At 47.2% G+C, this 13256-nt stretch overlaps 1 protein-coding gene across 1 annotated transcript in view; it reads left to right on the top strand.

Moving 5' to 3' along the window:
* The window catches only part of LOC147721188 (protein AF-10-like), a 1319715-nt gene that overhangs the window by 1302105 nt on the left and 4354 nt on the right, over window positions 1–13256 (top strand). Inside the window, exon 13 of the mRNA XM_086966803.1 lies at window positions 5741–5829. Within this exon, the coding sequence (XP_086822929.1) occupies window positions 5741–5805 (65 nt within the window). The 3' untranslated portion in view covers window positions 5806–5829. The remainder of the gene's footprint in view (window positions 1–5740; window positions 5830–13256) is intronic.

Here is a 13256-nt window from a genome sequence, read left to right as displayed (position 1 = left end):
AAGAGGGCCATCGAGCGCGTTCCTGGGCCAGAAGTAGGACGTGGTTGTTACTCCCACTACTTTCTGGTACCCAAGAAGGGCAAAGGGGGCCTACGCCCTATCTTGGATCTGCGGAACGTCAACGGCTTCCTCCGGACGGAGAAGTTCAAGATGCTCACTTTGGCTCAGGTCCTGGCTGCCCTGGACCCGGGAGACTGGATGGTAGCGTTGGACTTGCAGGACGCCTATTTCCACATCCCCGTCCTGCCGGCCCACCGGCGTTACCTGCGGTTCACGGTAGGCCAAGAGCACTTTCAGTTTACCGTGCTCCCCTTCGGCCTTACCAGCGCCCCACGGGTGTTCACGAAGGTGATGGCGGTGGTCGCAGCCCATCTGCGCAGGCAGGGGGTATCAGTCTTCCCCTACCTCGACGACTGGTTGTTGAAGGCGGGCTCGCCCCAGACAGTCGTCAGCCACCTCCAGACTACGGCCGACCTCCTGCACTTGCTGGGGTTCTCCATCAATGTGCCGAAGTCACACCTGTGTCCCTCTCAGAAGCTCCTCTTCATCGGAGCGGTTCTCGACTCGGCGCAGTTTCGGGTTTACCCACCCGAGCAGCGGGTTCGGGATATTCAGGCTCTGGTTCCCATCTTCCAGCCGTTATCCCGGGTCTCGGTCAGGTTGACGCTGCGGCTTCTGGGACTGATGGCCTCCTGCATCCTACTGGTGCGTCACGCCAGGTGGCGGACGCGGGCTCTGCAGTGGGACCTGAAGTTTCAGTGGGCCCAGCATCAGGGCAACCTGTCCGATCATGTCCTGATCTCGGAGGCCACTGCGAGGCAACTGCAGTGGTGGCTCACGGACCGCGACTGGGTCAGTGGCAGACCCCTCTCCCTACCCCAACCGGAGCACGTAGTTGTGACTGACGCGTCCCTCCAGGGCTGGGGAGGCCACATGGGAGAGGCGGAGATCAGAGGCCTCTGGTCTCCGGCGGAGTCCCGGCTCCATATCAACCTTCTGGAGCAGCGGGCGATTCGTCTAGCACTGAAGGCATTCCTCCCCTCTGTCCGGGGGAGCGTAGTGCAAGTGTTCACCGACAACACCACCGCCATGTGGTACTGCAACAAGCAAGGAGGGGTGGGGTCGTGGACCCTCTGCCAGGAGGCTCTGCGCCTCTGGCAGTGGCTGGAACATCAGGGCGTGACCCTGGTGGTTCAACACCTGGCAGGCTCTCTGAATGCCAGGGTGGACGAACTCAGCCGCCGGTGCATGATGGATCACGAATGGCGTCTGAACTCGGACGTGGCGCAAGGTCTCTTTCGGCAGTGGGGAGAGCCTTGGTTAGATCTATTCGCCACAGAAGCGAACGCGCAATGTCATCAGTTCTGCGCGTTGGAATTTCCAAGGCGGCAATCGCTCGGAGACGCTTTTCGTCGCGAGTGGAGCTGCGGTCTGTTGTACGCCTTTCCGCCTATACCACTTCTGCCCAGAGTGCTGAAGAAGATCAGGCGCGACCGGGCCCAGGTCATCCTTGTGGCTCCGGACTGGGCACGAAGATACTGGTATCCCGAGCTACTCAGCATGTCAGTCGATCCCCCGATTCGTCTGCCTCTTCGGGAGGACCTTCTGTCGCAGCAGCAGGGGACGGTCCTGCACCCGAACCTGTCCAGTCTCCACCTACAAGCTTGGAGATTGAGCGGCGACAGTTGAGGCCATTTGACTTGCCTCCTGAAGTCTGTGATATCATTCTGGCAGCCAGGCGTCCCTCCACAAAGTCGGTATACGCCTGCCGGTGGAACAGATTTGTGGCATGGTGCACAGCAAAGGCTGTGGATCCTCTCTCGGCACCCCTTTCGGAAGTGCTGCTCTTTCTTCTTTCCCTTGCCCAGCAGGGCTCTGCTCTGGGCACTCTTAAAGGGTACCTTTCTGCTCTATCAGCCTTCTTGAGGCTACCAGATCAGCCTTCTTTATTCAAGTCCCCTATTGTAAGTAGATTTCTGAAGGGCATCACGCACATGTTCCCTCCTGTTCCCTTCGTGATGCCCCAGTGGGACTTGAATCTTGTTCTCACTTATCTGATGTGTGCTCCCTTTGAGCCACTGCATAACTGTCCTCTTCGTCTCCTTACTCTAAAGACTGCCTTCCTGGTTGCCATCACCTCTGCCAGGAGAGTGAGTGAGCTCCAGGCTCTTTCTTCTTCTCCACCTTTCCTGTCTGTTCATCCTGACAAGGTGGTGTTACGTACACGACCTTCCTTTCTGCCCAAGGTTGTTACGGCCTTCCACATCGGGCAGTCCATTACCTTGCCCACTTTCTTTCCGCCTCCGCATCCCTCGAAGGAGGAAGAGAGGCTCCACCGTCTGGATCCAAAACGTGCGCTCTCCTACTACCTAGATCGCACACGCCAATTCCGGGTGGATGACCAACTCTTTGTTGGTTACGTGGGCGCAAAGAAGGGTAAGGCTGTGCACAAGAGGACCATCTCTCGGTGGATCATCTTGTGTATCCAAGCATGTTACTCCATGGCGAGGAAGGAGCCCCCGGCTGGATTGAGGGCTCACTCCACTCGGGCCACGGCAACGACAACTGCCCTGGGCCGCGGTGTCCCCCTGCAGGACATTTGCCAGGCAGCTACGTGGGCCTCGCTGCACACGTTCGCAAGACACTACTGCCTGGACAGTCAAGTCCGGAGGGATGGCTTCTTTGGCCGTTCCGTCCTCCAGGACTTTCTGGTGTGATATTGGTTCGCAGACCCACCACCGGGGTTGGTATTGCTGGGGTATCTATTCTAAGGTAAGGAATCTATCACTAACGTGTCTCTTTCAGATGCACAAGTTACTACTTGTGTAACGATATATCTGTAAGAGACATTAGTTAGTGATAGATTCCTTACCGACCCACCCATCCTCCCCGTTCTGCGAACCGATATCTAGGGTTAAGGTCATCCCCTTTCAGGGCCCTAGTTTCATGGCACCAGTGTTAGTTCTATCATGGCTCTGCGTATCTGGCGCGGAAAAGCTGTGTGTCAGAACTGACGTCAGCGCGCTTGGGCGCCGTCTAAGTACTCCGACGACGTCATCCCGGCGCTCGCGACGCCGACGACGGACGCGGAGCCGCAGACGACGCCTACCGGCGCGCAGGGGTATTGCTACGCAAAAGTTTCCGGATCCAGTCAGACGCCTGGGGATATTCTAAGGTAAGGAATCTATCAGTAACTAATGTCTCTTACAGATATATCGTTACACAAGTAGTAACTTGTGCATTTTGTAGTCCATTGTTAATTGCTGTGATAATGTGTATGTAATTGACAATGCTGGCTCTCGATCCATACCGTGAGCAAGGCGAAATCCGAACTGCGTTGGTACAGAGGTTGTGTTTAATAAATATAACCCCAGAGTGTCCTGGCAGTTCCTAAACGAAGGAAATTGTTGCTTACATATATTTATTCCACTCTTGTGAGAAGCATCTGTGATTCAACAGAGGGTCTTTGCTCGAATAAGGAGGGGATGCAGTTTGTAAGGGAATGAATATACCACAAATCTTCAGGTATGGATGTGCACAGGAATTTATGGACTGAATATATTTTTGCCAGTGTAGAGATAAAGGGGTGTTTTGAGAATTATAGAGGGTATTATGGCAGGTTTTCAGTTGTGTGAACAGATGCCACCTTGTTTGGCAGTAGAGCGAGTCAAGAGTTTCTCAAATGCCTCATTTTATGTTGATTCAGTCAGATATCCACCATTGGGAGAAATTACCCCACCAGTAAAAATATTTGCTGCTTGGCTATTGAATGGGAATGAGAAGGCTTTAGGGCAAGTGTAACATGAAGTTCAAGTGAATGTGGTGTTTAACTGAGTTGATTGGATAGAACAGGCTAGTACACCTGTTTGACTCACCTTGAAGTTTGAAGGTTTTAGCAGGACGACAGATCTCGATCCGTCATTGAAAGAAAATATGGTGTCCCAGAGTAAAAGGAGGTGATTGCAAGTAGCCCAGTGTACCAACAAAAAAACTCAAACGTTTATTCTTCAGGCAGTGGCATGCGGTGTAGGGATTGGATGATTATGCAGCCTGAAACCGACCAACTGCAGGCTTTTTTGGGAGACGTAAAAATGCATTTATTCAAGACTGCTGCAATTCTCATACAGCCTGATACCAGTATTGAAAGGACATCATTAGGAACAGGAGAATATCTAACAGACTGCCGGAGGTTAGCCAAGGAGTACCCAGTAATCGCAAAGGAACATTCAATCTGACATCACAGTTGGGTTGTACAGCTTTAGTTGTTTTAGGGCAACAGAGCAGAGGGCTTCCATAGGGTTGCTTTATTTACACGTGATGTGCAGACATTTATCTCTGATCATGCTGAAGCGCAAACACACTACAAAGATTGCTGGTATCGTTTAAAAACAGAGCTGGAATGTAAACTTGCAAGCGCTCATTGTTTGCTCATTAGTGAAAAGATTCAAGTTGAAAGTTGAAAACAAGTACAAATCTAAGAGAATACAAAGGAAGTGCATAAAAAAGAAGGACGGTAAAGGTTTCAAAAGTTAATAAACCTGAAAATATACAAGAAATTTGGGAGTTTATTCAGAATACTGTGTTGAATTTGCGTATCTAATCCACACCTGAATTCTAATCAAACCTATTTAACATGTTCCAGAGTGGTTAGCTGATCTCACTTTTCGGAAAAAGGGCAGCAGTTCGAGATCTTGTGAGTACAGGATTCTACCGTGAAGATGATTTCATATGGAAGTGAAACATGGTTGCTTATGTTAATGCCGACTCCCTTAGTAAATTAGCAATAAATGCACCAAAAAACACACCAGCGTTCAAAATTATTGATGTATCAGTGGGAAAATCTTTACCACCGCTTGTCAAAGCTAGATTTAAGAGATGATTGAATTGAGATATAAATGACGAATACCGGCGTCTTCCTGTAAGGTCTAAAGATGAAGGGCATGTAACTCCGATCATTGCCCAAAAAATAAAGATTGAATAACCTACGAAGTTGTATACCAGAGATTAACTGTTGACAGCTATCCCATGGAATTCTATCGAAAAAAGTACATGCAACCACATTTATTGGCTGTAAATATTGATTTAAAAAAGTATTTAATAACTCAAAAGCCAGCGACATTAAAGAGAATAGTACTTTTCAGCATAAAATGTAGCTATTCTGGAGCATCAACATGCCACAAACTGCCAAAGTGATGATGCCAATCAGAACATTTTTACAGGTTTAATAAGTGATGGTGACGGTGTTAACTTGTACTTTTTGCGGAGTGATTGGGCAGTTGTGAACAGGCACTCATTCATCTGTGCACTAACCCAAGCAGTCTCCAATTCATTCATCCATTAATGCCCTTTCTCATTCTTCTCTTATTTTTTTATCCATGCACTCATTATCAGTTTGTTCAACCACCATTTAATTCATTATCACATTTACTCACTTGCCCAGGCCCAAAACTGGAAACACACACAATCGCCAAGCAATTAAGAATGACTTTCATATTAGCCTTCTAAATCCTTGTTTTATCTACGAGTCAAGCTTATGAATTGGTAATGCAAGTAAACCTGTTTACAAAAAAAACAGCTTTATTAAACTGGTAAACCTCTCTAATCAAGTGCACTGTGCCAATCTTTTTGGCTGTATGGTTAAAAAAAATAGATAATAGTAATATTTGTTCATACTGTGTTTTATTTTGCCATATAATTTAATGTGAATATATTTCACCAAGTTTCCTTTTATTTATTGCAGCACTTGATATAGATTTGCAGACAGACACACACAATCACCAATCAGCGGTGCCTCTTGTGCCATAGAGTTGCCTTATTGCTTCAAAACAGGTAAGGATGTTTTGGTTTTGTTGTTTTGCTCAAGGAACTAATCAGATAAACATTTTATAAGGGGGTGGTGGGAAAGATAAGAGAGCATTATATCTGCTGTCAAATTTGAGAAGGTTGCAAAGCCTTGAGTAATCACAGGTTTTCTCATTGTGTAACTTGATTTATAGACTCAAGAAGTTGTCAGAAAGCATTAGCCTTGTAATATGCTCCGAATCCAATGAGAGCAACACTCTCTTCTGCTCCTGTCAACACCCACCACTGACCATACAAAATATAATATGTTGGGCAGAAGTAGAAATTGGGGAAAGGAATGGAATGAGAGAGAAGACAGTGAAACTGGATACAACCACTCTGCCTTGTCGCTCTACTGGGTTCAGATGTCTGCAGTTTTCTTCTACATCTATCAGGGCAGAGCACACTGGCGAGCGGGAAATCCGTCCTGTGAGCAGAACTTGAGTGTGTATGTCTCTCTTAATCCAGCTACTGTCGAGTGCGGGGTACTTGATGTCCTTTATATGATGGGATTCTCTGGCTGCTCTCAAATTTGTTCAGAGCAGGAACTGAATCTGGCATTTGTTTCTGGGGTGTGCGGTAGATGAGCTTGGTGACAAGCTTGTGTAAACAGAGAAAACGTATTCCTAAAGTCTGTTCCTTTTCCCCATGGAAAGTTGGAAGTGTGTTTTCTTCTTCTTTAATCTTCGTGAACCCTCTGTCCGATATTTCAGGTTCATCTTACCTCCATGTTGGGGTTTCTTTTTACCCGGACCATGTGACTGGAGTGATGTAATTCTTCCCAATCCAAAATGTCTTCCTTCCATTCAGGATTACTATTACTGACCAATCCATCATGACCACCTTTCTTCGTCTTTAGTCACTTTTTGTTTCTCCATCCTCATTTCCTGTTTGTTCACTGTATCAGGTGCCTGAATTTGCCACTATGAGTCTCAATTGCTCCACAGTATCTGTAGTCAACATTAGTCTTCTGAAGGTCCTGATTTTCTTCAATCCTGTTCCAAGTCCAGGCATCCATTTCTCTTCCAGTGTCTTTCCGTTTCTAGAAATATTAGCTACTCATAAACAATGACAGCTTTTTTCAAGCTCTTTTTTTTGTTCAGTAGTGGGGAAAAAACCATGTCCAAGTAATAAAGTAGATCCTAAAACCTTTAACTGCTGAGGCCAATTTTTCTGAAAACAGTTTAGTGTTAGTATTCTAACATAACTTGAGCAGCAATAGTTCTCCCAGAACGAGTCACAAATCCACAAGTAACAGGCATTTCTCCAGCTCCATTGTGGTACCATTGCATAGCAAGGTCGCTATAGAGCACAGGAGAAGATCTAATGAATGATCTAAAAATTGCCATCGTATCTTGAAATAATTTGAGATTTCAAGGATTTATGAAACTGGAATTTTCTTGTGGGCGCCATTTTGTAGCGCTTTCTCCATTGATGCAAAGCCTTTTGCCAGGCATCTTCTAAGTTCAATGACCACTACCAGCCTTTTCTTCCTTGGAAGGGGATTTGGAATATTGCATCCCCACAACTGCTAAACTTTGATCACTTGGGTTTAAAATATGACTTTTGATGTAATACAAAACATTTGTTTTGGCAAATGTGGTGATAGGGGTTACAGTGTCACTAATGGTAATAATTCATGAAGTGTGTTCTACTATACACCCAACCTTCAAGAGTAAGCCTCGACTAATCAGCTTTGCTACCCTTGGAAAGTCAAATGCAAAGATACTCTCTTCAGTCAGCTCACAATAGTAGCTGATCACTGCAGTATCAGGGACACAAAGATTGTCCACTAATTCCCAAGGCTGATCCCAGATATCTGACCTTGTTTTCGACATGAACAAGATGACCAAATATGGGTTTCCCCGGATTTCAGTCATCTGTCTTTGTTGGATGTTACAGAAGTGGGTCAGAAGTACCAGTATTCATCATGAAGTCTGTTAGTATCCTCTATGGCTAGGTAGTTCTCAACACAGATGTCAATTCAAACGCATGTAAATTGATCCTCGAATGACAAGAAAACAAGTGAAGGTGGTGGCCAGAAGTGACACTGTTTTTATTGAATTCAAGAGAATTGAGGGATTTTAGCCTATCTGTTGATCTATACAGCTCAAATTGTAGGCAAATTATTTTTGATATAAGGAGATCACTGCATCACAATAGCTTACCTTGAGGATTGGAGGATGTACTTTCTTGACCATTTGCACTTCTGCTAGCAGTAATATTGGCTCGGGCAGAGTGAAGTCTAAAGTCATAAATAGCGGTTCAGATCCAAAGACTGAACACTGAAGAAGTAGGCTTCGTTAGCACAGAGTTCTCCTCATCCCATAATTTTAGAATGTCAATGTAAGTTTTAAAATGTATTGTTTGGTTGGATCAATACCTTGGGGATTGCCTGGTGCCATGGCATCTTTCGCTTCCTTTGCCCTTGTTTTCAAAGCATTACCAAAGAGGCCTTAATTCCTCTGCTCAGACAACGAACCATAGATCTAGATTTTATACTGGGGTAACTCGGTCTTCCCTAGATTCACTTCCTTTGTTGCAGGTGTCCCACCTCTATCTGCCGGGCTGGAGTCAATCACACTTTAATTCAGCCCCAAGGACATACTACATAAAGTAGTTGACTGGGTAAGCCCCCTTCAGCCATTAGCTCATGGGTAGAGTTAGTTCCATTTGTATCCTTCATTCAGTGTTTGGCTTGTTAGGTAGTCTGGCTGACAGCATTTTATCTACTTACGGTCTGATTCTGCCCTCATGGGACAATAACTAACGTTAATCTGTTTACATTTGGCGACCATGCCCTCCTAGTGAACGGCTGACTGCTGCACATAGAAGGCCAAGGTCCTGCTGTCCCTGGACTCCTCATGAGTGGTTTACTGCTACTCACAGCACTCCTGACCACTGCTGTGGCCCACCCTTGTGAATGCTACACTGCTGCTCACAGTGATACCTGTTCCTGCTCGATCCCATCCTCCTTCTTACCCTGGTTCACAGTGGTCTTTGCTTTAGCTCGGTCCTTCCTGTGGTGCAAGGCCTCTAATGATCCATACCTCAAGGGTTAGGAAGACTATATTGTGTTGTGGGGGTGAGGCCTGATGCTAAGATGGGCTGATACCCCACCCAATGGCTGACTTACAATCTCACACGTCAATACTGCAGAGAGCCACCACAACAAATGACTATCTTATCCAAACATCATAATATCCTCTCATCACATTGTTTTTGGGGCTTTTCCTCTCCCTTGCGATAGTACCCCTGCACGCCGGTAGGTGGTGGTGTTCGGCTCCGCGTGGTGTCGTCGGTCTCACCGAAAGTGACTTTCCCGGTGCCTATATAGGCTCCACCCCAGCGCGTTGATGTCAGTTCTTTTCTTTCTGCTTCAGTCAGCGCAGATCCGGACAGAGATGTCAGCGATGAAAGTTGGCTTCAAGACCTATGGCATCTGTCACTGACAGATGTTGGTGACTGACTGCATCATGTTTGCCTCTGGTGCCTCAAGCACTACCACAATGCTAACACCTACGTCGACTGCTACGCCATGCACACCAAGGCCTTGAGGGAGCGTTCCCTCAAGTTCTTTGCCGCTCTATGTGCGATGCCGCAACAGTTTCCATTCTACTCGAGAGGAAGGTCGTGGAACCAAAGATCCTCGTCGCACTTGAAGTTGTCTTCGGTAAAGTCTCACCGTAAGAAGAAGAACAAGAAGTTAAAGTCATCTGACGAGATGAGGGGGCATCGCCATGCTAGACCTGGCTCTGCGGTTCAGCCTGGGAAGCTTGGCACCTCCCCAGGTTTCCGGTAGCATGAGCGACCACTGCCCAATTCTGCAAGTTTTTTGAGGCCATGCACCTTATGTATGGGATTTGGGTGGGCCATTCCTGACTATCTCTTTATATTTTGATATAATACATGATTGCAATTATTTTGTATATTGTTCTTGTCTGGTGTTTTTTTATTTGACTGAGCATGTGATGAATGAATGAAGTATGAATGAGACTTGCTTGAGGATTTGTTGAAAGTCTTTTAGGATGATTGGGGTGTTAGGTTGAGCAACCTTAACAAAGTATGCACAGTGTAAGAATCAGTTAAAAATAGAAATAACACTTAAGAATTATTACTTTTGTTATTTAGTATATTTGGTTATTTTTGTGGCCTTGAGATACTTTTGATTTGATAAATGTTCATATATAAAAGTTAAAAGCGGGACCTTCTTTTGCTATGCTGTTTCTCCCATTTAATGAAGCCCTCATGGATGTCCTTCTTGTTTCTTGATCCAAACGCCGCACAAGGTCTCCTGTTTGCAGGGAGATTGCCCATCACTGCCCCCCTCCCCCCCCCCCATCTCACAGGGGACACCTCACAAAACATCCTTCCCTGGAGATTTTGGTGGTCCAAGCCTCCACCTCCTGTGTAAATCCTAGTGCATTTTGTACAACTCCACCTGATAGGGAATTTAAGAGGCTGAACAACTTAGGAAAGAAGATGTTTTCTTCCATCAGCCTGGCACTGCGGTCCTTGAACATTACATGCATTTTGGGCCCTAATCCCCATGCTCTGTGGGATTTAGTTGCAAACAACACAGTTGATGGACAGAATGCAGAACACTGTCTTACATTCACCCCAGTACAAAGATCTGGGCCTAAATCCATATTTTTTTGCACTCCACACCACCCTAGGTCAGACAATGGCTATATGCAAATCAGCCTTGACCCTGCGGATTTAGGCCCAGATCTCTGTACTGGGGTGAATGTATGACATTGTTCTACATTCTGTCCATCAACTGTGGTTTTTGCAATTGTCACCCCGAGTGGGATGAGTATGCTCAGACGTGAGTCCCATGCTCTCCACACCACTGGATTCAAGCAAGCCGGGCTGAAGACGGCTGGAATGCCAGAAACCGGTCCTCGGAAGCTTGTTTCCGGTCCAGGGAAGACATGGCTTGGCAGTTCGGGCTGGACTGTTCCCATGAGGCACAGGGTCAGACTGATTTGCATATGGGCATGTCTGAACTGGGGTGGTGTGGAGTGCAAAAAAACTATGGATTTAGGCCCAGATCTCTGTACTGGGGTGAATGTATGACATTGTTCTGCATTCTGTCCATCAACTGTGTTTTTGCAGCTGTGGGATTTAGTGGCGCAGGTGCTGCCTGTGGCCCAGACACACTTTACCAAGCTATTGCTGACAGGAGAGATTCAGCGAAGTTCACAATACGATGTGGGCTGGATACAACCGACTCGCTGGCCAGAGTGGTTTTTTCATCATTGTGTCATGCCTGGCTGAGGAAAACTGGCTTTTCTAGGGATGTTCAAGTGTCACTTATGGACATGCCCTTTGACTCCCGTCTCTTTGGAGACAAGGCAGATTTAGCGCTGGAGCGCTTTAAGGACAGTAGGGCTACGGCTGGGTCCTTCGATCGTCCCATGACCCCTCGCCAACGCCAGTCCTCTTTCACAGCCATGGAAGGGGCTTCCAGCCATGTCTTTACAAGCCCCACCATCACTGAGCACATGCTTCCCAGCCTCTGCATGGCTGAGGACACAGTACCCATTGGCCCGTGGGTCGGGCATCCAGAGGTAGGGCCAATCCACCCCTCCAGCTTCTAAATACCCTCTCTCCATCATGGGCACCGAGTCGGAGGCATGATACACCATCTCCTGTCCCACTGGAGGTCAATAAAAACAGACCACTGCGTTCTTCAAATTGTCCGAAGTGGCTACTATGTCCCCTTTAAGATCTTACCTCCACCCATGCCACCCACTTGTGACAAGCTGGCAGAGGATTATCTTTCCTTGCTGAGCCAGGAAGTGACAGTTCTCTTGTCCAAGGGAGCCATAGAGAGATGCTGATGCCAGAAGTAGCGGTACAAAAGAGGGTGGTGATGGACGGAGCATCTGAATCAATCAAACACTCACACCCAGTCAAAAGATCTGGGTTTAATCCATCACCGTTCTTTAGCCCACTCTGCCACCCCAGTTCAGACATGGCTATATGCAAATCAGTCTGACCCTGTGCCTCATGGGAACAGTCCAGCCCGAACTGCCAAGCCATGTCTTCCCTGGGTCATGGTTGTTTTTCCTGCTAATTTCTGGTGTCCAAGAAGGACCGGGGCCTTCGTCCTATCCTACACCTCATCTCATTTCTTCCTCAAGAAGAAGTTCAAGATGCTTACACTCACTCAAATCCTGTCTGCCCTGGGCCCGGGAGACTGTATGGTAGCATTGGACTTGCAAGATGCATACTTCCACATTCCCGTCCTGCGGTTTACGGTGAGCCACAAGCATTTTCAGTTTGCCGTCCTCCCTTTTAACCTTACCGGCGCTCCTCGGCTGTTCACCAAGGTGATGGTGATCTTCGCAGTTCATCCACAAGTTTGGAGCGTAAGTCTTCCCCTATCTTGCTGACTGACTTTTGAAGGTGGGTTTGCCCCAGGCTGTCGTTTCCTACCTCCAGACTATGGCGGACCTCCTGCAATTGCTAGAGTTCACTATCAAAGTGCCGAAGTCACATCAAACTCCCACTCAGATGTTCCCTTTTCATCTGAGCTGTTCTGGACACGGTGCATATAGGTTCTTGAAAGGTTTGCAGCAAATGTTTCCTCCTTCTCCCTTCTCCATTCATCATTCTTCATGGGACGTACGCCTTTCCTAATGTTTCTGATTTGCGCTCCCTTTGAGCCCTTGCACAACTGTCCTCTCTGGCTCCTTACCATAAAGACAGCCTTTCTGTTGGTAATAATATCTGCTCGGAGGATCAGTGAGCTTCAGGCTTTGTCATCCAAGCTTCCATAACTGAACATCTACCAAGACAAGTTGGTTTTTTGCTCTAGAGCTTCACCCCTTTTCATGTAGGCCACTGCCTACCTCTTACACTCCGCCACATCCCTCTAAAGATGAGCAGCAGCTTCACCTACTGGATCCAAAAAGAATATTGCCATTCTACCTTGACCGAATGAGAGAGTTCCCGAGTTGACAACCAACTTTCCGTGGGGTACGTCCGAGTAAAGAAGGGAAAGGCCATGCAGAAGGGGGCCATCTCCCAATGAATCACTCTCTGCATTGAGATCTGCCGCGCATTGGCCAAGTAGCAGCCCCTTGAGGGTTTGCGTGCTCTTACCACAACAACTACGGCTGCGACCCCTGAATTAGCACATGGAGTTCTAACCCTGTCAGGCAGGATCGGCTTCTCTGCACACATTCATGAATCGCACATTCATGTAGCAGTACTGCCAGGATAGTCCGGTCCTTCAGCACTGCCACTTTACTCGTTCCGACCTGCAGGACTTTCTAGTTTGCAGACCCACCTCCGGGGAGGTATTTCTTGGGTACTTTTTTGTAAAGTATGGAATCTGTGGCTAAAACTTTCTATCAGATGAACAGGTTACTTACCTTTTGTAGCACCTTATGTGGGAGAGACTA

The sequence above is a fragment of the Lissotriton vulgaris genome, chromosome 4_1 (assembly GCF_964263255.1).
Source record: "Lissotriton vulgaris chromosome 4_1, aLisVul1.2, whole genome shotgun sequence".
Classification (NCBI taxonomy): domain Eukaryota; kingdom Metazoa; phylum Chordata; class Amphibia; order Caudata; family Salamandridae; genus Lissotriton; species Lissotriton vulgaris.
This window is presented reverse-complemented; position numbering and strand designations above follow the sequence as displayed.